The 22,236-nt window shown below is 42.9% G+C and overlaps 1 protein-coding gene across 1 annotated transcript in view; it reads left to right on the top strand.

Moving 5' to 3' along the window:
• ahr2 (aryl hydrocarbon receptor 2) overlaps positions 1-22,236 on the top strand; it is a gene marked incomplete at its 3' end in the record, with an annotated part of 96,125 nt that overhangs the window by 58,986 nt on the left and 14,903 nt on the right. The window contains exons 3-6 of the mRNA XM_083633167.1: positions 15,349-15,470; positions 18,792-18,911; positions 19,710-19,836; positions 21,756-21,901. Coding sequence (XP_083489293.1) covers positions 15,349-15,470; positions 18,792-18,911; positions 19,710-19,836; positions 21,756-21,901 — 515 coding nt within the window. The remainder of the gene's footprint in view (positions 1-15,348; positions 15,471-18,791; positions 18,912-19,709; positions 19,837-21,755; positions 21,902-22,236) is intronic.

Below are 22,236 nucleotides of genomic sequence, written 5' to 3' on the forward strand. Positions count from 1 at the left end.
GCACAAACGTTAAATTACCGCTTTTGCGAAGATATAGGGCCCTAAATCTTCTATTCCTTTTTTCTGGACTCTTCCTTATTTACATTTTCAACTTCCTGTTCTTTTGTAAATTTTATTGCTATATCTGAAACTCTGTAAAATGTTTAGCCCGGCATCCATTCGGCCTATCCCGGAGGGGGGTCCCCAGCTGGGGTCCATAGTTTGGCCCCTACAGTACATCGGCCCTCACAAGGTTCCTCCTCAGCCAGTCACTGAGGCCATCCTGGTATATAATTCCATGGGGTGGAAAGGTTTCCTTGTGCCCACTGGGTGTGGAGGAGGGCTCCGGTGTGTCCCGGCCCGGCCTTCTCTCTCACGCCTTATGTGTGTGGGGGCGGGGCCCAGGGTGGGGGCATCGTGCTCTCCATCACTGGTCAAGGGATGCCGGTAGGTCAGAATAGCTTAGGCTAGGCTATAGATGCTGTAGACCAGAGGTTTCCAAAGTCCCAGACCATGGGCTTTCTCTCAGAAATAGCATGGAAAAAGCTCCATGAAAAAGTTGTCTTCACTCTTATTCAAATTATTGATTAAGAGTGAGAGATTATTGTATATATACATTATATATTCCCCCCCGGCCCCCCACTTTCATTTATTTATCCTGGTTGCTGCTCCACCCTCTGCCGATCTGGGGAGAGCCGAAACTGGCTCCATGCTTCCTCCGAGACACGTGGGAGGATCACGCTATTCCAACCAGTTCCCCTCCCTCCGAACAGGCGCCCCTAACGACCAGAGGAGGCACCACATCAGCGACCAGGATATTGCATGTTTTGGTGAAGGGGGTTCCTATATGAAGGAAACCCCCAGGGGGCACGGGGAGAACATGCAAACTCCACACAGAAAGGCCCTTTTGACGACCCCACCCGGGCGGTGGGCACTCGAGGACATGCGGACGGACACGCACTCCTTCAGCGTTCCCAGGTGGGAATCGGACCCAGGACCTTCTAGCTGTGAGGCGACAGCGCTTACCACTGTGCCACCGTGGCCCCCAAAGAATTGTGCAATCATGTTGTCGTTATTACTACTGTAATTGCTATTGTTGTGTCAGCTAGATTTAGCTAGACATATTCTCTGGGAAGTCCTCTGAGACATGCTTGTGAATTAGGGCTGTACAAATAAACTTGACTTGACTTGAATAATAATAATAATAAATAATAATAATAATAATAATAATAATAATAATAATAATAATAATAATAATAATAAATGGCACTTCCATAGAGCGTTACAAGAACTCAAAGATGTATTGTAGAAACAGACAGATGTTAAAGCTGCTAAATGGAGAAAATGTTTTGAACCTGAAATTAGAGAGATGTTTCCCTCCAAACCAGACAAGACCTTCACAAAGTCCTTTACGCTCATGTCCAAACCTGCAACCAGAGAGAGAGAGAATGAGAGAGAGAAAGAGAGTCAGTGATGCCGATCGTGCCCCCCCCCCCCCCCCTCCAGTCCAAAGTGATGGGAAACAATGACTCCATTCAGCTCTTGGGTTTCAAAGTCTTAAGAAACCCCAAAGTGCTTGAGCGGGTGTTGGGGATGAAGGGGAGAGAGAGAGAGAAAGAGAGAGAGAGGGAGAGATGGAGAGAGTGAGAGATGGGGGGATGAGGGCAGCGTGGGTTAGAGGCCGGGAACGGAGAGAATCTTATATTATGAAAATGGTTCACCGAAATGTGTTTCTGAAAAGATAGTGATGGAATTCTGAACAAAAGCATATCTAATAATACAAATATTGTCAGATTTGTGTCCGAGAGGGTCTGTGACTCTAATGTGGACTTTAGGTCTTTGCACACACAGTCCTTTTTATGATTTTTTTTTGTATCCGTCATCTGAAAACACAGATGGGTCAAACAGCTCACAAAAGGCTATATTGACTGATGCGAAAAACGCAAAAAAAAAAAAAAAAAATGTTTCGAAAACTTTAATGACGGACCAAAGTTTCTGAGTCAGTGTGTAAATGTGAGTGATACAACATGAGGTTGTATTTATTTGAACTCATTCCCTGCCATTGCTGTGATAGTACGTCAACCCGTCTTTTCACCACCATGTGATAGATGGCGCTCTTGGCTCTCTTATGATGTACTACCATACTCATATATTCCTCCACAACCCAGAGTTATTGCCCCACAAAACCAGCGAGCGTTCTTCTCAGCATCGATCTCCCTTCATAGCGCATAAACACGTCCAGCCTGGAGCCTCAAAGCGGTTCAGCGATCACCTTTTCAGGTGTGTGTGTGTGTGTGTGTGTGTGCGCACCCCTTAAAGATGAGCTGAACCCAAAAATGACTTTTTTATTTTTAGTTCACATACCTGGGTATTCAGTGCACATATTTAATAATGTATGCAAAAAAAAAGTAAAGTACGTGGACCTGGACCTTCACTGACTTTTTTACAGGGCTGTAAAAAGTCTAAGGAGAAACATTTGAGCGCCAGAAAGCTTCAACACTCAGGATGTTTATTGTTTGTTTTACAGTTGTTTATTGTATTATTTAACACGGGAGTCACATGAGTCTCCCTGATTTTCAGCCTTTCTCCTGCTGTGTAATGTAATGTAATGTAATGTAATGCTGTGCTCCCGATTGGTCATTTCTCCCGTTAATCTCCCGATTTCAATCAAATACCTGCAAGGCTCAGTTGTAAAGCCAGAGTGAAGTACCTGCTATCATAATGAAACTAAAAGACTGAAGGCATTGATTGGTACTAACCATGTCATGCTAGCTTGTCGGGAAGGGGGCTAAATAATGCACAGAATGTAGGTCAAATTTAGGCAAGGGAAAAACTGGCATGGCCATTTCAAAGGGGTCCCTTGACCTCTCACCTCAATATATCTGAATGAAAATCTCTCCTTTACACATAGGGTAGCCAACATTTTTCAATAAGGCAGCATAAATTGACAGAAGGGAGCATAAATTGACAGGACAATCAATATACAATATATAAATAATAATACTACTACTACTAATAATAAAAATAGCCGCAAGCGGCAATACCAGGGGTTCAAGCCTGATGATGTCACAATGCCTATGACATCAACACTCAATCACTGATGACATCATTCACTGATGATGTCACAATGATGTCACAATGTCTATGATATCATCAGTCATGTCACAGTTGCCCGAGTGTAACCAAAAACCTGCTCGAGTGACATCACTGATGGCATTGTGACATCATCAGTGCCTATGGCATCATCTCTGCTCTTTGCTATGCGCAGTGCACAATTTGCCAACAGTGATGTCACAATTGCCCGAGTGTAGCCAAAAAACACAATTGTACGAGTGTCACATTAGAAACAAACAGATAGAAGAGTGTGAGACGAGGAGAGCTTTTCAGTGCATACAGCAAGAACATAGCCTTCCCTGCATGAATCGCCTTGTATTCCCAGAGGTTCTGAGGTGGTTTAACTCTGTCAAGCTCAGCCAGAACTGTGAGATCTGTAAGCCTTATTTTCAATATCGTAGGGAGGCGTGGACAACAACTCTTTGTCACGCAGCATCAACAGTAACCGTCCATTCACATTCTGCTGGAAGGGTTCTCTGTAGGGCTTGGCCCAGGGCCCCAAGGGAGATCTGGGGGTTAGCCTGGATCTCTGCTCTCTCTCCTCCGTGGGACTACATCATTTCAAAACATGAAATGGGCTGTTATATTGCCAAAGATTGGTAGATTGGTGTATTTTTTTGTTTCTGAGTAGTGGGTGACATTTCCAACCTATGTGCAAAGTTTGGTTACTATGTGGGCCTTAGGGTTTCTGACGTGTATACAGTTTTATGGAAGAAGAAAAAGAAGAAGAATAAATACAGCAAATACAATATTTTGTATTTGCTATTTACAATAGTTTCCAGCCCCTTCGGGCTTGAACCCCTAATAATAATAATAATAATAATTATTATTATTATTATTATTGTTAATAATCATAATCATAATAATACCTTCTTATGTTACTATGTTAACATAAGAATGTTAACTATGTTAATCGTAATACATTCTTATCTTATGTCTACTTCTTATCTTATTTTGTATGTTTTTATATACATTTATGTAATAGTTTTAATATTTTATATGTTTTTGTCAAGTATAGGGTCTTTGCCTCTTTTCTTTGGAAGCACTTTGAATCTACGTTTGTCACATGAAACGCTATATAAATAAACTTGACTTGAGAGTGTACAGTACACCAAGAAAGCTGGGGGCGGGCCTAACCCCTCAGAGATCCCTCTTTAAAGTCATGGATTTGGAGAAAGTGGGTGGGGGGTTGATGGTTTTGGGGGGTTCTCCTGTTTTACGAGGGTGTTGGCTGGTGGCTGGCAGGACTCAGCTGTTCCTTGTTAAAGCCCCAGGGGGCAGCGGGGGGTAGGTTCCAGTCAGAAACTGCGGCAGGAGTTCCCCAGGGGACCTACGGTAGTCCTCTCACTTTTTTTAACCCTCCCATCTTTGGTTAATCCGTTTTTACTTTAGGCTACTTTCTTTGGTCAATTTGTTTGTTCTTTCATTTTTATCCCCCGCTGTTAGTTGTCTCTTTTGATGTCTCATTCTTTAATTCAAAGAATAATTAATTCTCTCCCTTTTGAGTCTTTGCTTTATTGTTGCTTCTTTCTTCATTGGTTTACTCTTTCTTTCTTTCTTTCTTTCTTTCTTTCTTTCTTTCTTTCTTTCTTTCTTTCTTTCTTTCTTTCTTTCTTTCTTTCTTTCTTTCTTTCTGCCTTACTGTTCCTTCTTTACTTCAATACTTCCTAAATTATCTCTGCATTTCTGTCTAACTGTTCTATACTAAGCAGTGGCGGCTCCTGAGCTCAAAGAATTGGGAGGACTCTCTCGCCGGCGATTTTTTTTTGGCAGTTTTTTCTTTTCTTTTGCAGTTTAAAGACAGATTTAGAGGAATATCTCATTTTAATTTAGCATTAGGATTAGACTGTTGTGATTGTCATTATTCAGTTTTAACCATCTATTATACATCTATATACTTTAACCATTTATTTAGAGATTTTTGTCAATTATTTGATGTTATGGTTATTATTAGCTTAGTCACTCACTTCTACACTAGCTTAGATTGTGTGATTTATGGATGGAATTATAGTGAAAATAGATTATCCCCTCTTTTTGCTGAGGACCCCACTTTGAAAACCACTGGCTTAGGCTACAACTGTTGAATTTTCGCACATTATCAATGCAGATTGAGGAAAAATAAGATGGATGGAACAGCTGTGATCTCGTGCATTTTAGGCCCAGGAGAAACATGAGGTGGGAATAATCTCTGGCTCAGCAATGCAATGCACCTCAAAATAAAGTAAGCTATTTACAGTTAGTTTGTCAGTAAAGGGTTTGATGAATAAATCAATCAAAACCACTCCACTACTGTACTGCTGACATTAGCTGTCATAAAGACAGGGGGAGTGACTATCAGCTACTGTCATCAACCCAACTACCAACATACTCGTTTAGATACATTCCATTGCATGGAGGGGAAAGTTATGCCAAATTCATCAACTTTGAAGCGTTATTTACCCCCCTTCCCGACATGCTAAGTTGACATGCTCATATGGTATAATGATCATCACTCTAGCTTGAAAAATGAGCTCGGTATCAGCCACAGATTTACAGACCAAATTCAGTTTAAAAATGTGGGAGTTTAAGGTCGCCCTTTCTATTAGCAAGATAACAGGCTATGCAGCATGAAACATATTAATACGAAAAAATAGCGCTGCTTGGTGAACCATTTGCACGCTGAATTTACTAGAAGACCCGGATACCTTGAACTTAATTGACTTACTTGCACATCCATGTCATCTGTAACCAGGGGCAGCTGAGACGTTACATCACAGTGTCTGCTGAGATTTCCATGTCCGCGCGCGTCCCGCATCAAATCCGTTTGGAAAGTGAAACTTGTGTTTTGTGTTGCAACTACTGCCTGGCTTGTGAGCTAACTTACTGCTTGATAAAAAACAAAAAAGAAGAAGGGGAACATAATGCTACTGTCGTATAAATCTGTCCATTTTAGTGTCAGTGGAGTCATCACTTCCTAGTTTACAGTAGAGAGGATTCAAGTGTTGAAGTTGGGATTTTGAGACTCATTTATCATTGGATGAACACAATGTCAATCTTACCAATCTACCAACGAACAACCAATTTGGTTGTTGGTTGGTAGGGCAGGTTGAGGCTTCATTGTCTTTCGACCAATCATAGATTAGCATGAGATAATTTAAAAAGGAAAATAAATGCCCAAGGGGGTAATGTCAATGCATTATACCCCTGAGGGCACAGACCCAGACAGACAGTAGACTCTGCATGTCACCAGTGCCTATTCCATCAGTGCCCACTGTTGAAGCATTTTAAGAATATCATGCATACCATGAATTTTATGAAGAAAACATATATTTATATTTTATTAAAAATATATTATATATAAAATCCCCCCCTCTTCTCAACAATAGGGGAGGTGCAACCTCCCTAAGTTACATAAATAACCTCCACTGATAGACTACTAAGATAGGAACATGTTGGTGTACTGTGTGTGTGTGTGTGTGTGTGTGTGTGTGTGTGTGTGTGTGTGTGTGTGTGTGTGTGTGTGTGTGTGTGTGTGTGTGTGTGTGTGTGTGTCTGTGCATGCGTGTGTGTGTGTGTGTGTGTGTGTGTGTGTGTGTGTGTGTGTGTGTGTGTGTGTGTGTGAGGCACTAAATCTGAGCATGCCACACACACACACACACACACACACACACACACCAAAACCACACAAAGGGATCAGTGAAACCAAAGACAAGACACACTCTTGAAAAATCATGTGTGTAGTTCGTGACATAAGGACACATTTAAATTCCGCATTGGTACATGTATTGTGCTCACCACATGACAGTGTATTTGTATCATGATATGGACAACAGTTCCATAATTGCATCTGTAATCAATATTTTACTTTTGAGGTTTTGTTATTTTGGGTGGGCTGAGCTGAGGAATTCCATTTTTCTAGCTGTTAAGGCAATTTTCAATACCAGTGCAGATATTACCAACATATAACTACATTTCTAAAACACTATATATCAATTTGAGGAAATTAATTCAATATCTCTGAAATGTGGAGGACCCAGTGTGTGACAGGGTCTTCTTTAGTCGCCTGAGCACATAAGTTCCCCATATCCCCTCAAAAGCATCTGCATTAAAGGAAGTTGGAACACTCCGCCATTTTTCAACCAGCTTTGTATCATTACAAAGACATTCATTTAGTTTGACAGTATTGAGAGTTGATTTGAGATAAGTTGCGGAGCAGTGACAAATGACATCTCGGTCCATCTCCAACTGTGAGGAAGCTTCTCTGTGCTTACTTTCATGAGACAATTGTTCTCTCCAAGAGCACTTGAATAACTTTCTCCATGAGGTCATTAGCATTTACTTGACATTCTTGTAGTTGAAAATCAGCGATGAGATGAGATTCCTGGCAAGGAGACTTTTGAGGTGAATAACAGACTGGTGTATGCACTGTACCTACTTGGCTAGTGTTGGACTGGTGTTAAACAGCTGTAGGCTTTGCTATTTACATTTATGGACCTGCTTGGCTAGTGTTGGACTGGAGTGTTAAACACAGCTGTAGGCTTTTTTGCTATTTAAATTTATGAAATGTGAGAATGCGTGTAATCGATTGGCACTGTGGTCCACCATAAATCACGTTAAGCGCAGAGCAGAGCAGAGCGCGCCGTGGGAGCAATGAAATCACATTTGTCATGGAGGGGTAAAAACGAGAGCAAAGGAGTATGGGATGAAAAACGAGAAAGGAGACTGTTGAAACATGAGGCTGTTATTTAAGAACACATGTTGACACATCTCACAACAGAGTGAGAAGTTACTTACCACCATGTAAACACCACTAGCTTAGTCTGGTCTTCTGCTCCTGAATGGTAAACATGCTTTAACCCATTGATACCTGATGCAGCATTTGTGTGTGTATCCCTCATTTGTGTGTGTATCCCTTTAAGACCAAAGGGATACACACACAAATGCTGCATCAGGTATCAATGGGTTAAGGCAGGGGTGGGCAACATTTTTTTCCTGAGGGCCATACTGACTTACAGTACCTGTTTTTAACCCTCTCACCCATTGTGATTGGTCAGTTCTCGTTAATCTCCCGATATAATAGTGATACAAATCCAATGGCTGTAGCAGATGAGATTTATAACATAATTCTGCCTTTTATTGAGTTTTTGGGGGGTTGTTTTGTTTTTCTTTGCGGACGTTGTTGGGGGCCGGATTGAGTTCGTCCAGGGGCCGGGGCCGGCCCTGGGGCCGCATTTTGCCCATGTGTGCTTTAAGGAGATGGCAAATTTGGGAAAAGCAGTGTTACTTCGGGGCGGCTTTAGCTCAGGAGGTAGAGCGGGTCGGCCAATGACGCAAGGGTTGGCGGTTCGATCCCCGCTCCCTCCCAGCTGCTGTCGCTGTGTCCTTGGGCAAGACACCTAACCCTCCTTGCTCCCGATGGTGTGTAGGCACCCTGTAGACTACCTACTGATTGTAAAGCGCTTTGGAAGAAAGCGCTATATAAATGCAGGCCATTTACCATTTACCATTTTATTTGACTGTTTTTGGTGTGACTTGCCTATCCTTTGATATCTGCCACTGAGTGAAGTGGAACAGACTCATGGACACTTTAGCAGGATGATTGCTCGCCAAAACCTTGAACCTGGGTTGTATCCTAAATTATCTTATTTCTGTCTATGTTCGTGACATATTTCAGTCTGTGTACCAGGCTGTATCCAAACTATCTTATTTCTGTCTATGTTAGTGACATATTTCAGTCTGTGTATCTGGCTGTATCCAAACTATCTTATTTCTGTCTATATTAGTGACATATTTCAGTCTGTGTATCTGGCTGTATCCAAACTATCTTATTTCTGTCTATGTTCGTGACATATTTCAGTCTGTGTACCAGGCTGTATCCTAACTTATCTTATTTCTGTCTATGTTAGTGACATATTTCAGTCTGTGTAGCAGGCTGTATCCAAAATATCTTATTTCTGTCTATGTTAGTGACATATTTCAGTCTGTGTAGCAGGCTGTATCCAAAATATCTTATTTCTGTCTATGTTAGTGACATATTTCAGTCTGTGTACCAGGCTGTATCCAAAATATCTTATTTCTGTCTATGTTAGTGACATATTTCAGTCTGTGTACCAGGCTGTATCCAAAATATCTTATTTCTGTCTATGTTCGTGACATATTTCAGTCTGTGTACCAGGCTGTATCCAAACTACCGGTATCTTATTTCTGTCTATGTTCGTGACATATTTCAGTCTGTGTACCAGGCTGTATCCAAACTTATCTTATTTCTGTCTATGTTCGTGACATATTTCAGTCTGTGTACCAGGCTGTATCCTAACTTATCTTATTTCTGTCTATGTTCGTGACATATTTCAGTCTGTGTACCAGGCTGTATCCTAACTTATCTTATTTCTGTCTATGTTAGTGACATATTTCAGTCTGTGTACCAGGCTGTATCCAAACTATCTTATTTCTGTCTATGTTAGTGACATATTTCAGTCTGTGTACCAGGCTGTATCCAAAATATCTTATTTCTGTCTATGTTCGTGACATATTTCAGTCTGTGTACCAGGCTGTATCCTAACTTATCTTATTTCTGTCTATGTTAGTGACATATTTCAGTCTGTGTACCAGGCTGTATCCAAAATATCTTATTTCTGTCTATGTTAGTGACATATTTCAGTCTGTGTACCAGGCTGTATCCAAACTATCTTATTTCTGTCTATGTTCGTGACATATTTCAGTCTGTGTAGCAGGCTGTATCCTAACTTATCTTATTTCTGTCTATGTTCGTGACATATTTCAGTCTGTGTACCAGGCTGTATCCTAACTTATCTTATTTCTGTCTATGTTAGTGACATATTTCAGTCTGTGTACCAGGCTGTATCCAAACTATCTTATTTCTGTCTATGTTAGTGACATATTTCAGTCTGTGTACCAGGCTGTATCCAAAATATCTTATTTCTGTCTATGTTCGTGACATATTTCAGTCTGTGTACCAGGCTGTATCCAAACTACCGGTATCTTATTTATGTCTATGTTAGTGACATATTTCAGTCTGTGTAGCAGGCTGTATCCAAAATATCTTATTTCTGTCTATGTTAGTGACATATTTCAGTCTGTGTAGCAGGCTGTATCCAAAATATCTTATTTCTGTCTATGTTAGTGACATATTTCAGTCTGTGTAGCAGGCTGTATCCAAAATATCTTATTTCTGTCTATGTTAGTGACATATTTCAGTCTGTGTAGCAGGCTGTATCCAAAATATCTTATTTCTGTCTATGTTAGTGACATATTTCAGTCTGTGTACCAGGCTGTATCCAAACTATCTTATTTATGTCTATATTAGTGACATATTTCAGTCTGTGTACCAGGCTGTATCCAAAATATCTTATTTCTGTCTTGTTAGTGAGATATTTCAGTCTGTGTAGCAGGCTGTATCCAAAATATCTTACAGTGTTTCCCATACATAAAGGAATTTGTGGCGGGCCGCCACAATAATATTTTGACCGCCACAATAAGATGTTGACCAAAAAAAAAAAAAAAAAAAAAAATTCTTTTACAGTGCATCTGAACGCAACATGCAAGATATCTGCTGAATAAGTGTCCAATAAATGTTCATGTCATTCTGGCCAATACTTCTGTTATAGCATTTCAGTCTGGAATATGGAATATCTTTCAATAATCTATGATTTAGCTGCTAAATTGTCAAATACCGCCATCTGCTCGCTACCCAGGCACTTATGTATGTACTTAACCTAACTAACTTAACCTAACTAACTATCCGGTGTGCACAACACTGTCAGCCTAAACTCCGGCTGACACCCCAAAAACCTACAATCCGCTACAGAAAAATGTATATTGTTTGTTTATTAACTGGCCCCTCGCCTTCTATCATTTCACGAAAGTGGCAAAGCAAGTTGAGTATCCCTGACCTATAGGGACAAATTTAGTTTGTCATTGTAAACCCACAGCACAGTAATGATGACATGTTCTTCATAGATCTAGCCTTTTAATTTTGTTCTTAAGCTTTCTCAAAGTACACCAAATTCATGCATTTTACTTTAAAATGTTTAAAAAAATCTCCCGGGGGGGCATGCCCCCGCACCCCCCTAGGGGGTCTATGGGCCCCCACCACAAATTTGCCAAAATCCTGTGGGAAACACTGTCTTATTTCTGTCTATGTTCGTGACATATTTCAGTCTGTGTACCAGGCTGTATCTTATTTCTGGTCCAACCATACTTTATGGCTCTAACCAGACTATGTGTCTCCCTTGCCGCTCGGTGTGGTTTGGTTTGGGTAACAGAGAGTTAGGTTAGAAGAAGCTATCTATTGTTACAGCAATCCAAACACCTTTGGTGAAATTCAGTCGCACAGAGTTTGATATGGAACTTTATTAGCTTATCAAATACGCACGATTTAACACCCGCTTGCTTGCTGGAAACTCATGCAAACACACTGGAAACTGTTTCAAAGAGTGTGCTGTGAAAAGATTTGTGCAATGCTACTTTTTATCCCTTCATCTTTTGATGGCTTTAACCAAACCATCTGTCTTGGCTGGGTCTTGGCATGTTTCTGTCTGTATGCCATGTCATGCAGGGTGCTTACCAAATCATCCGAGTGCTTTGGTGCTTGCATGGCTTTAACCAATCTGTCTGCCTCCCTTGGCCCTTGGCGTTTTCTTGTCTCTGCATGATGCTGTTTCATGACTAACCAAACTATCTAATTGCTTCATCCATTCGGCCCAGTCATTAACCAAACCAACGGAGATCCTACGTTTGTCTGCAAAGTTTCCTTCGCCTCATGGACCTCATGGTAAAAACACCAAAACATTAGCATTTCTTGTTGTGTTGACATGAGCATTTTAGGGATTTCTCAAGCAAAACAAGTCAGAAGAGGTGCAACAGTATAGGACAAGCAACTGTATTTAAAGAAGATAGCATAAGAGGTGAGCAAACTGCTGTGCAAACGATAGCGCCTGTACGACCATAGGGCCCTGTGTCTTCTGGAGCAAATGAGAAAAAAATAGCTGGTACATATGGACTTTTCTGGTGCATATGTTTGATATTTAAAGCTGTCAAATGCCTTGTTCAAAACAAGACAGAACAGCGTCAGGGAATGACTTGGACCATGCTGCATGGGTTGGGGTACGGTACGCTCAGTGGGGGAAAGAAAGCAACATTTGACTGTCGAGCTCTCGGGATCACTTCAGATTAGAAGTGACTGGCTGGCTCGGTGCTGTGCAAGCCTGTCAGAAGCATTATGCTTCTAAAATGATGGCTTTAATTCCCAAACACCATAAAGGCTTCCAGTACATAAAGGCTTACAGTACATGGAATTCGTCTCTCAAACAGTTCAAAAGCGCCGACGGTTCCATCCACAGTGATGGATGTATGTTAAAATAGATGACTTAAAAACTTTCCCCAAATGTTACCTCACTTTCATGTCAGCAGTACTTTTGCCAGAGCAGAGATGGATAAATCAACAAATCGCCACATTTTGAAAGATCTCTGATATTCTGGGACCACAGAGTCTATTTTTATTTGAAAAATAGACTCTATTTGTCTATTTGTCTATTTGAAAAATAGACTCTGGGGCAGCCCTACCTTTTTCCCCAGCTTCCTGTGCAGCGCCTCTCCACCGTCACAGACTCTGGGTTCCCAGATTGGTGACTAGATGACAAACTTCTACCTTTTCTCCCTTATTTTTTTGATTAAAAGCCTTTTAATCTCACACTTGCATCACTTCCTGCCCTTTGGCCTTTGTAGGCCTTTGTTGGACCTGATGTTATAGGCCAGGGATACTCAACTTGCTTTGCCCGGGGGCCACTTTCGTGAAATGATAGAATGCCAGGGGCCAGTTAATAAACAAACAATATACATTTTTTTGTAGCGGATTGTAGGTTTTTGGGGTGTCAGCCGGAGTTTAGTCTGACAATGTTGTGCACACCGGATAGTTAGTTAGGTTAAGTTAGTTAGGTTAAGTACATACATAAGTGCCTGGGTAGCAAGCAGACGGCGGTATTTGACAATTTAGCAGCTAAATCATAGATTATTGAAAGATATTCCATATTCCAGACTGAAATGCTATAACAGAAGTGGAGTATTGGCCAGAATGACATGAACATTTAGACACTTATTCAGCGGGTATCTTGCATGTTGCGTTCAGGTGCACTGTAAAAACAAAACAAAATGCAATTCCATCGTGGGCCACATGCAGCCCGCGGGCGGCAAGTTGAGTATCACTGTTATAGGCTATACTTTTCAAATGGATTTTGACTCCATCAAAGGGCAAATCCATTTTCTTCATGGCTGTTTTTACAACCAGCACTTCATTCCCATACATGATCACTGTAGGAAAACAAGGATATTTGTAGGACATTTGTTTGTTTTGCCAAATGCTCTCTATGGAATTTGGCGAGAAATAGAAGTCTAAAACTTGAGGTTCATCTTTCAATATCTCTAAATGAGAGAGAAAGGGCTTGCTCCAGATCTCGGTCAACGTTTCAGTCCTTCATCGACCACTTCACATGATCCCTGGCTTCCAAAATGGCCACCTCCCCGCTGTGCTCGCTCCATGGGGAAATCGGCGAGGCCAACTGGTAATTTTGTGGCACTGCCTGTTATCCTCGTTTGGCCCGTAGTTTAACAAGGACAGGGCTGAGCCAGCGCCTCCCTCTGTGTGTGTGTGTGTGTGTGTGTGTGTGTGTGTGTGTGTGTGTGTGTGTGTGTGTGTTCAGAGCAGACAGGCAGACAGACAGACAGACAGACAGACAGATAGACAGACAGACAGACAGACAGATAGACAGACAGACAGATAGACAGACAGCTAGACAGACAGATAGACAGACAGCTAGACAGGCAGACAGACAGACAGACAGACAGATAGACAGACAGACAGACAGCTAGACGGACAGACAGACGGACAGACAGTCAGGTGGACAGACAGTCAGGCAGACAGACAGATAGACAGACAGACAGACAGGCAGACAGACAGACAGACAGACAGACAGACAGACAGACAGATAGACAGACATACATAGACAGACAGACAGACAGACAGACAGACAGACAGACAGCTAGACGGACAGACAGACGGACAGACAGTCAGGCAGACAGACAGATAGACAGACAGACAGACAGACAGCTAGACAGGCAGGCAGACAGACGGACAGACAGTCAGGCAGACAGACAGACAGACAGACAGACAGAGGAGAAGCTTCATGGCCTGGCTGTTGAGGCGGAGCTTTAAACCATAGACTGTATCAAATATGGCCGTAGTCACCAAGATGATCCTCCCATTGGTTCGTGGACTCCCGGGGCTCACATAGTTTACAAAGGACAATAATGTTCCAGCTTTTGAACGCATATTTCTCTTGCTCGTCTCCTTCTTCTGACTCGGTTTGTTTTGAAAGCCGGCGTGCACGCTCTGACGCTGTCGCGCGCACACACACTATGACGTATATGTGTGCGCGACAGGTCTACCTGAGTCCGTGAGGATAAAATGTTTTCTTTTCTTCTTTTACATAGAAAACACTGCATTCTGGCAGGCAATGATGTAACGCAGTAACGCATGCGTTAATTGGATTAGTAACTGTAATCTAATTACTGTTTTGGAAATTGTAACGCCTTATATTACTTAGGTACTAAAAAAGTAACTAATTACAGTAACGCGTAACGCGTTACTAAGTAACGCGTTACTGCCCAACACTGTTCCAGAGTCATGGGTAGACAACATTGCGTTTAATGCCAGTTTAGCACCTAAGGCCAGGGGGAAGATGGAGCCCCAGTTTGAAGCCAAAATTTGGGGTTTACGAGCACCGCCATGTTGACCGTTTTTGGAGCCAGAAGCTGCTAACGCGAGACCAGGGGTTTCCCACAGAGCCGCAGCGCCACCTGCTATTGGTCCATGATCGGCGAGCTGCACTGCTACTGGACAGGTGACCTGTCAATCACACCCAAAAGCATAGTCTGCTTTATCATCTATTTGACTCTAAATGAGACCATAATTTACAAAATGAACATCATGCTGTGTTGCAGAAGACTTGAGACTAGTGATTGAGATCATAAACTCATTAGGAAAGTGTTTACTGAGGTCATGAATCAAGTGAGAAGTAGGGTCATTTTCCCATTGACCTCCATACAATCAAACTTCTTTTTGCAGCCAGTGTGGTCACCCCCTGCTGGCCATTAGAACACTGCAGGTTTAAGGCACTGGCTTGACTTTTCAGAGCTGGAGCTAGCCGCTTGGTTTAAACCTGTCTGAGTCTAACAGGTTCTTCTCTTTTCCTCCTGCAGCCACCACGAAGAAAGGCTGGAACAACTGCAGCTGGCCCTCCACCACCATCACCACCTCCTCCTCCTCCATGGTGTCCTCCATAGACGGAGTCAGCTTCTCTGAGGGAGAGCTACTGCTGCAGGTAACACCAAAGCCCTTTTCACATATGCAGTGAACACCTGAAGATATCACTCGGATGGTGTGTATGTATGAACACAATAGACCCTTCTCACGGGGGCCATTTTGTGCCGAAAAGGCAGGTTAAACACAGGTGCAAGCAAAACACTAATGAGGGTTTCCAACTTCCATGATTGGAATTTGGAAACCCTCATTAGTGTTCTGCTTGCACCTGTGTTTGCCCTGCCTTTTCGGCACAAAATGGCCCCCGTGAGAAGGGTCTATTGCCGTTGTGTGTGTTTGATGAAGCCTGACACCTACTGGTGAAAATAGGGTACTGAACTGGCCTTCTCTTATTGGCTGGTCTCTGTGCCAGGTGATGTTACCACCTGTTGTACTCTATAGAGGGTGACATCACAGGGCACGGAGACCAGCCAATAGCAGAAGGTCAGTTCAGTAGCCTGCTTCTCACCATTGAGTGTCAGGTTTCACCACAGATTTAGGTGGGGTGTAGTTACCCTTTAACTTGAGAAACCGGGTCATGATTTCTCGAGAGACATTGCTATTGATAATTTTTTGGGGGGCGCTTTGAGCAGCACAAGCCAAGTGCCATCCAGTTCCATTGTATTTGAGAGAAGGCAGACATCTCTACGGCCGATATCTCCCAAACTCCGCAACTCACACCAGAACGATAGATCAGCCATTCCCAACCTGTTGGCTGGCGCCCACTGGTGCACCGCGAAGGTATTGCAAGTGGTCCACCAACTCATTTGCAAAACATTAAGAACTTAGTGATTTAAAAATATATATTATTAGTATTATGAGAAATTGCATTTATCCATTGTTGAATGATACCATAATTTAATTTGTAATTCATTATTTGTTAATTTACAGTGATTCCCAAGCAGGGGTACTTGAGCAGCTTGCAGGGGGTACTTGGAAAGATTGGAGATTACAATTTACTTCCAAAATGAAAAGAAAAAATATATATATTCCAAGTAATTTCATAAGCCCATTGTTAAAATGGTACGTGTGCACCACTAGCCTGGGTAAACCCAGCCTCCATGTGACCTCTATCTATGACTGAGAGCGCATAGATAGAGGTCACGTGGAGGCTGGGTTTACCCAGGCTAGTGCACCACAACTAGTCCCCCCCGGCAAGTGTCAACTGTTACACTGTTATGCTACTGATAAATGGCTCAAAAACATCCAGTTGCTATCCCTCCAGATTCAGGTTTAGGGGGGGCTGGTGACAAGGAAAAAAGAGGCCAAGTCCAAGTTCAGTGAAACATATATTTTGTATAGCTTTACTTGTATGTAATCATCAACATGCATGAGTGAGGGGGTACTATCGGCATGGAACAACAGCTCAAGGGGTACATCAGTATGAAAGGGAGCTAGGGCTCTGTCTGTATGTTTCTCTGTCTGTCCCACTGATGACATCATCAGTGATGTCATAAATTCTCTCTCTCTCTCTCTCTCTATCTCTCTCACTCACACACACACACACACACACACACACACACACAGGCTATAGTTCAGTGATGATGTCATCAGTGATGATGTCATCAGTGATGTCGTACATAGGCATTGTGACATGATTGTGACATCACTGATGATGTCATTAGTGACACACACACACACACACACACACACACACACACGAGAGAGACTGATGGAGAGGGAGAGAGGGGGAGAGAGACTGAGGGAGAGGGCGAGAGAGGGGAGACTGAGGGAGAGAGAGAGAGGGGGAGAGAGACTGAGGGAGAGAGAGAGGGAGACATTGCGCGTGCGCCAATAGGGCAGGCGAGGCCACACAACAGCCGAGCTGCGGGCGAGGACCGCACAGTGGCCAAGCTGCGTATGCGAGCTGCAGGGTGGGCAAGGCTGTGGGCAAGGCTGTGGGCAAGGCTGTGGGCAAGGCTGCGAGCTCGCGAGCCTAGGAATCGATGCATAGTAAGACAAAAAAGGTTGGGAACCACTGAAGACAGCCCCTCACTTTTAGTTTCTGGTTTATTTGTGGTGCTGATGGACAGCTCCTTTTCTCATTAAAATAAAAAGTTATCTGACGGTCAGATGTAGGCTGCGGACATTTTTGAGATTTTCAAGTGGGCCATGAGTGTGAAAAGGTTCGGAACCGTTGATCTAGCTGTTCCTTTAACCACGCAAGCTCCTCATGGACGTGTGATTGAAACCTATTGTTCAGAGTGAGCTATTGGGCGTGTGCTTACAAGCCAACGATTTGTTGCACTTGTGACAACGGGCATTGGTGTTGACTTTAGTGTCATAAAACCAAAGATACTTAACATTTCGTTCTCTTTGTCATCTTTGCCATCTCTCTCTCTCTCTGTCACTGCGAGTATATTTTCCATTTTTGTCTTTTTTTATTGTGGATTATCAGCATTTTTGTTACATTTCTTTCTATTTCTATTGCTGTTTTCATAAACTGTGAATTGTACAGTGAATTGTGTCATTTTTAAAGGTGTGTGTGTGTGTGTGTGTGTGCGTGCGTGCGTGCGTGCGTGCGTGCGTGCGTGCGTGCGTGCGTGCGTGTGTGTGTGTGTTGCATGTCTTTCCTTTTTTGGGACATACATACAGACAGACATTTAATGCCATAAGGACAGACCCTCTTATAGATGCTTCGGCCCCTTGTGGCCACGTCGTAAAAACTATTTCAGCTCAGCAGCGGCGCTTCAAGTCCTCAACATGTTGCTTGGTGGACACGCCCCCTGACTGCTGTTCCACTCTTACAGAGATCAGTGATCACACATAAATCCCACTGATGACATCATCAGTGATGTCAAAATTCACTCACACACACACACAAAGTCACGAGAGAGACTGAGGGAGAGGGAGAGAGAGGAGAGGGAGAGGAGGAGACGGAGGGAGAGAGAAGAGAGGGGGAGAGACTGAGGGAGAGAGAGAGAGAGGAGAGGGAGAGGAGGAGACGGAGGGAGAGAGAAGAGAGGGGGAGAGACTGAGGGAGAGAGAGAGAGGAGAGGGAGAGGAGGAGACGGAGGGAGAGAGAAGAGAGGGGGAGAGACTGAGGGAGAGAGAGAGAGAGGAGAGGGAGAGGAGGAGACGGAGGGAGAGAGAAGAGAGGGGGAGAGAGACTGAGGGAGAGGGAGAGAGGGGGAGAGAGACTGAGGGAAAGAGACTGTCATGGGAATGAGCAGCTGGCTGACTGGATCTCTAATAGATCTGTAGGAAGCTGAATAGTAAGTTACTGAAGACCCAGATTAGACATTGAAGCATATAAAGTCTATGACATCATCAGGGCTTTATTAGATCATTGATGATGATTGTGGAGGGCTGCGTGTGAAGTAATTGATGACATGATCCACAGATCAAGACAGTCAAACTGTTCTCTCTGCAGGCGCTGAACGGCTTTGTGATGGTGGTGATCAGCGATGGCAGCATCTTCTACACATCCAACACCATCCAGGACTACCTCGGCTTCCATGAGGTACACACACATGCACATGCACGCACGCAGGCACGCAGGCAGGCAGGCACGCACACACACACACGCACACGCACACGCACACGCACGCGCACACGCACACAGACACACACACACACACACACACACACACACACACACACACACACGCACACACACACACACACACACACACACACACACAAACAGTCAATCAACCAATCAACTGATCCGTCAGAGAAAACGGTAGATAAAAATACTGTACACATGATGTAATAGAGCTCAACAGTCACGTGACTTCCCCGTTCATATTCTGCAATGAGATTTTGATTATCAGCCATAATGTCGTAACCACCCGATGTAGACTCACCACGGGCGAGCTAGTGGTGAAACGATGGTATGTTCGTTTAGAAGCGACAAATCCTTAAGATATCATCCTTGTTTATTTTACAACATTTTGGGCCCTGCACTCATTTTACTGCACTAGTAGTGAAATATCTCTGGCTATGAATGTAGGCTACAGTTTGCTGAGTAAAGGGCTAAAACCACCACTGTTACGTTAATCATTACGAGTCACGCTGCCTTCATCACCAGCACCCGTTTTAAAATCCGTTACCTGGTTGTTGCGGACGGTACCTCCAATGAAATGCGATTATTAGATTATAACGTTAGCCATTGAGCTAATATTGAATGACTGCTGCTGAAAACCACTGATCCTACCCACTGGCGCTCAGAGTGCCCTCCCATTGGCTGAAACGCTCTCAATCATCCGCTCATCTGATGCCGGTTTTTCTCTGTCTCTCTCTCTCTTTCTCTCTCCAGTCAGACGTGGTGCATCAGAGTGTGTTTGAGTTGATCCATACAGATGATCGCTCTCTGTTCAGGAGGCAGCTGCACTTCGCTCTGAAGCCGAACCCCAGCCAGCATGACCACACCCAGGACACCCACAGTGAGTCACTTGACTCGGACTCCACTCACAGTTTTAATTGGTTGAGAATTCCTCCTTTGTAACATGATTACTCACTAGGGCTATTCAAATGATCTTCAATCTTCAATCTTGAAGTTGCCTGATAGAGAATGGTTTACTTTATAATTTGTTGCAGTAACCTCATAAACAAGATGGCTCCTGGAGTCTGCCTTCCAAGTTTACAGATATTCGTGGACTTGGCTTGAGAGTGGGTTGGATGAATTCCAAAAAAAAAACTGCTTTAAGAGCTAGCTTTGGGGTGGGTCAGTCCCCAGACTGAGGCAAAAACAATACTCCAAACGCAAACTCCAGTGTAGTCTGTCCTCAGAGGCTATTGTCTTATCTATAGATACTTTTGAAACATCTCACCATAGCTAAGTGTAAATTTTGCTATGTGTAGATCATACCAAAAAGGAAAAATGTTGGTATGCACACTTAATAATAATATTTCTTATCCACCCAATGGTGGTAATAAATGTGCACTTTTCTGTTTAAGAAAACACTGCAGGTTTATGATCACTTCACACAGGAAATTTCACAATATTCACCACACACATTCTATGATTTATTTTCAAAATAATAATCAACAGTCTATTTATTGTCTTTACTAATTGATTGATTCAAATTTGCTTACTGCACTTTAAATAATGCAGAGCTTACTTCACTCTATTGATTGATAACAAACAAAACATTTCATTCCCACTTTGTTCTCTCAGGGTGTGCTAATACAATCAGCCTGGAGATGTCGCCATAGCTTGGCATCGTATTCCAAATTGTTTTCGCTAGGCTAATGTTTTGGCTAAGTTGTCCTGAGGGAAGATAAACAAATTCTTTCTCAGCCTGCTCATTTTCGAAAACATTGATAAGGGGAAGAATGATCATCGTGTTGCTACTTGAGCCAATTGAATCAACAAGATGGCTGTTTGTCCACTTGCTGCTCCCGTTTTTTATATCGGCATTTGTTCGCGTAATGTCCTCTCTTTCTGCAGTAGTTGCATTTATCGTAGCCTTTATAACGAGTGTGGTTTCGAGGTGCATGCACTGTGAAATTAGGGTGTATGCGCACTGGCCTGTGGTCAGCTGATCTAGAATGCTGAACCATCTGATCTGGCAAATGATTTGGGTCTGTTTGTATGTTCACAGGTATCTGTTGGACCATATTTAAAACACTTTGTTCGGTGCCTGTGTCAAATATCCCATCTCTACATAGGTCTGACAGAGCTGCTATAGTCTGATCAAAATCTGCTGCGTGCCAATCTTTTGCAGATATCTTGTAGGCAGTTGTGATCTCGGGACGTAAACAATTCATGAGTATTTGTACAGCTAACAAATTGTGCTGATCCACTCCAACAGAATTGTCCCACGTCATTTGAAACCGCTGTATGAAATGAAAAGTGTCTTCCTTCAAACCTTGTATACAGGAAATGACTTTACTATAATCTACTGAGTCTCTGGCTGACCTTTTGATCGATTCCAGACATATTTATCTTATCCAATCATCCCTGGAATAATTTTCTCCTGTTGTTGCTGCTATCCAATTTTCATTCCCATCTCCCGCTGGAAACGAGAAATTTTTGTGCACACTTTTCCACTCCAGATTGTAAGCCAGTGACAACAATTGTCTCACATCCGGAATCAAGCAGTCATACAAACTTATCATTTGTGCTAGCCAGCTATGAAAAGCAATGGGCCTTTTTAAAGGATCTGGACTGTCCTTAAACATGCTTCTTGCTTCCTGGGGGGTCCATGGTTCACTGTGTATGCAATTATAGCTTATAGCTTATTGATTAGGAAATGGCATGGAACTTATATTTTTCTCCAACATTGCCTATTACAGAAATACTATTAACCAGTGTTGGTGTGATAATTGGACAAACTGGTAAAGGAGTGATTGGTTGCAGGTGAGGTGAGTGGTGATGTCATCAGCAGCGTGGTGACCTCGTGGAGAGACGACCCCCAGGCCATCCCTCCAGAGAACTCCTCCTTCCTGGAGAGGAACTTCTGCTGCCGTTTCCGCTGCCTGTTGGACAACTCCTCTGGCTTCCTGGTGAGACTCAACTACTCTACACTTTGAGAAGATCACTCACTCCGTAGTAAAAAGCAGAGCCATAATCAGGTCCGTGAAAGTGGGCTCTCTGACATACGTCAAATCAGCAATACGTCATTTTGTAGGCGCCACATGTTCCCGCCCACTTTTAGGACGAAAACACAGCCTCTCCCCATTGATTTCAATGTAAAATAGCACTACCCCAGAAAATTATAGAAAAATAACAGAATCAATCTCGTCTATTAATTACCCCTAAAACACCATGACATGACAATATATTACAACTCGCCTGGCCATAGAATGGGCAAGATATATGGGAAATATTACTTTGACCT

This window comes from Poromitra crassiceps, assembly GCF_964638095.1.
Source record: "Poromitra crassiceps genome assembly, chromosome: 3".
NCBI classification, from domain to species: Eukaryota; Metazoa; Chordata; class Actinopteri; order Beryciformes; family Melamphaidae; genus Poromitra; species Poromitra crassiceps.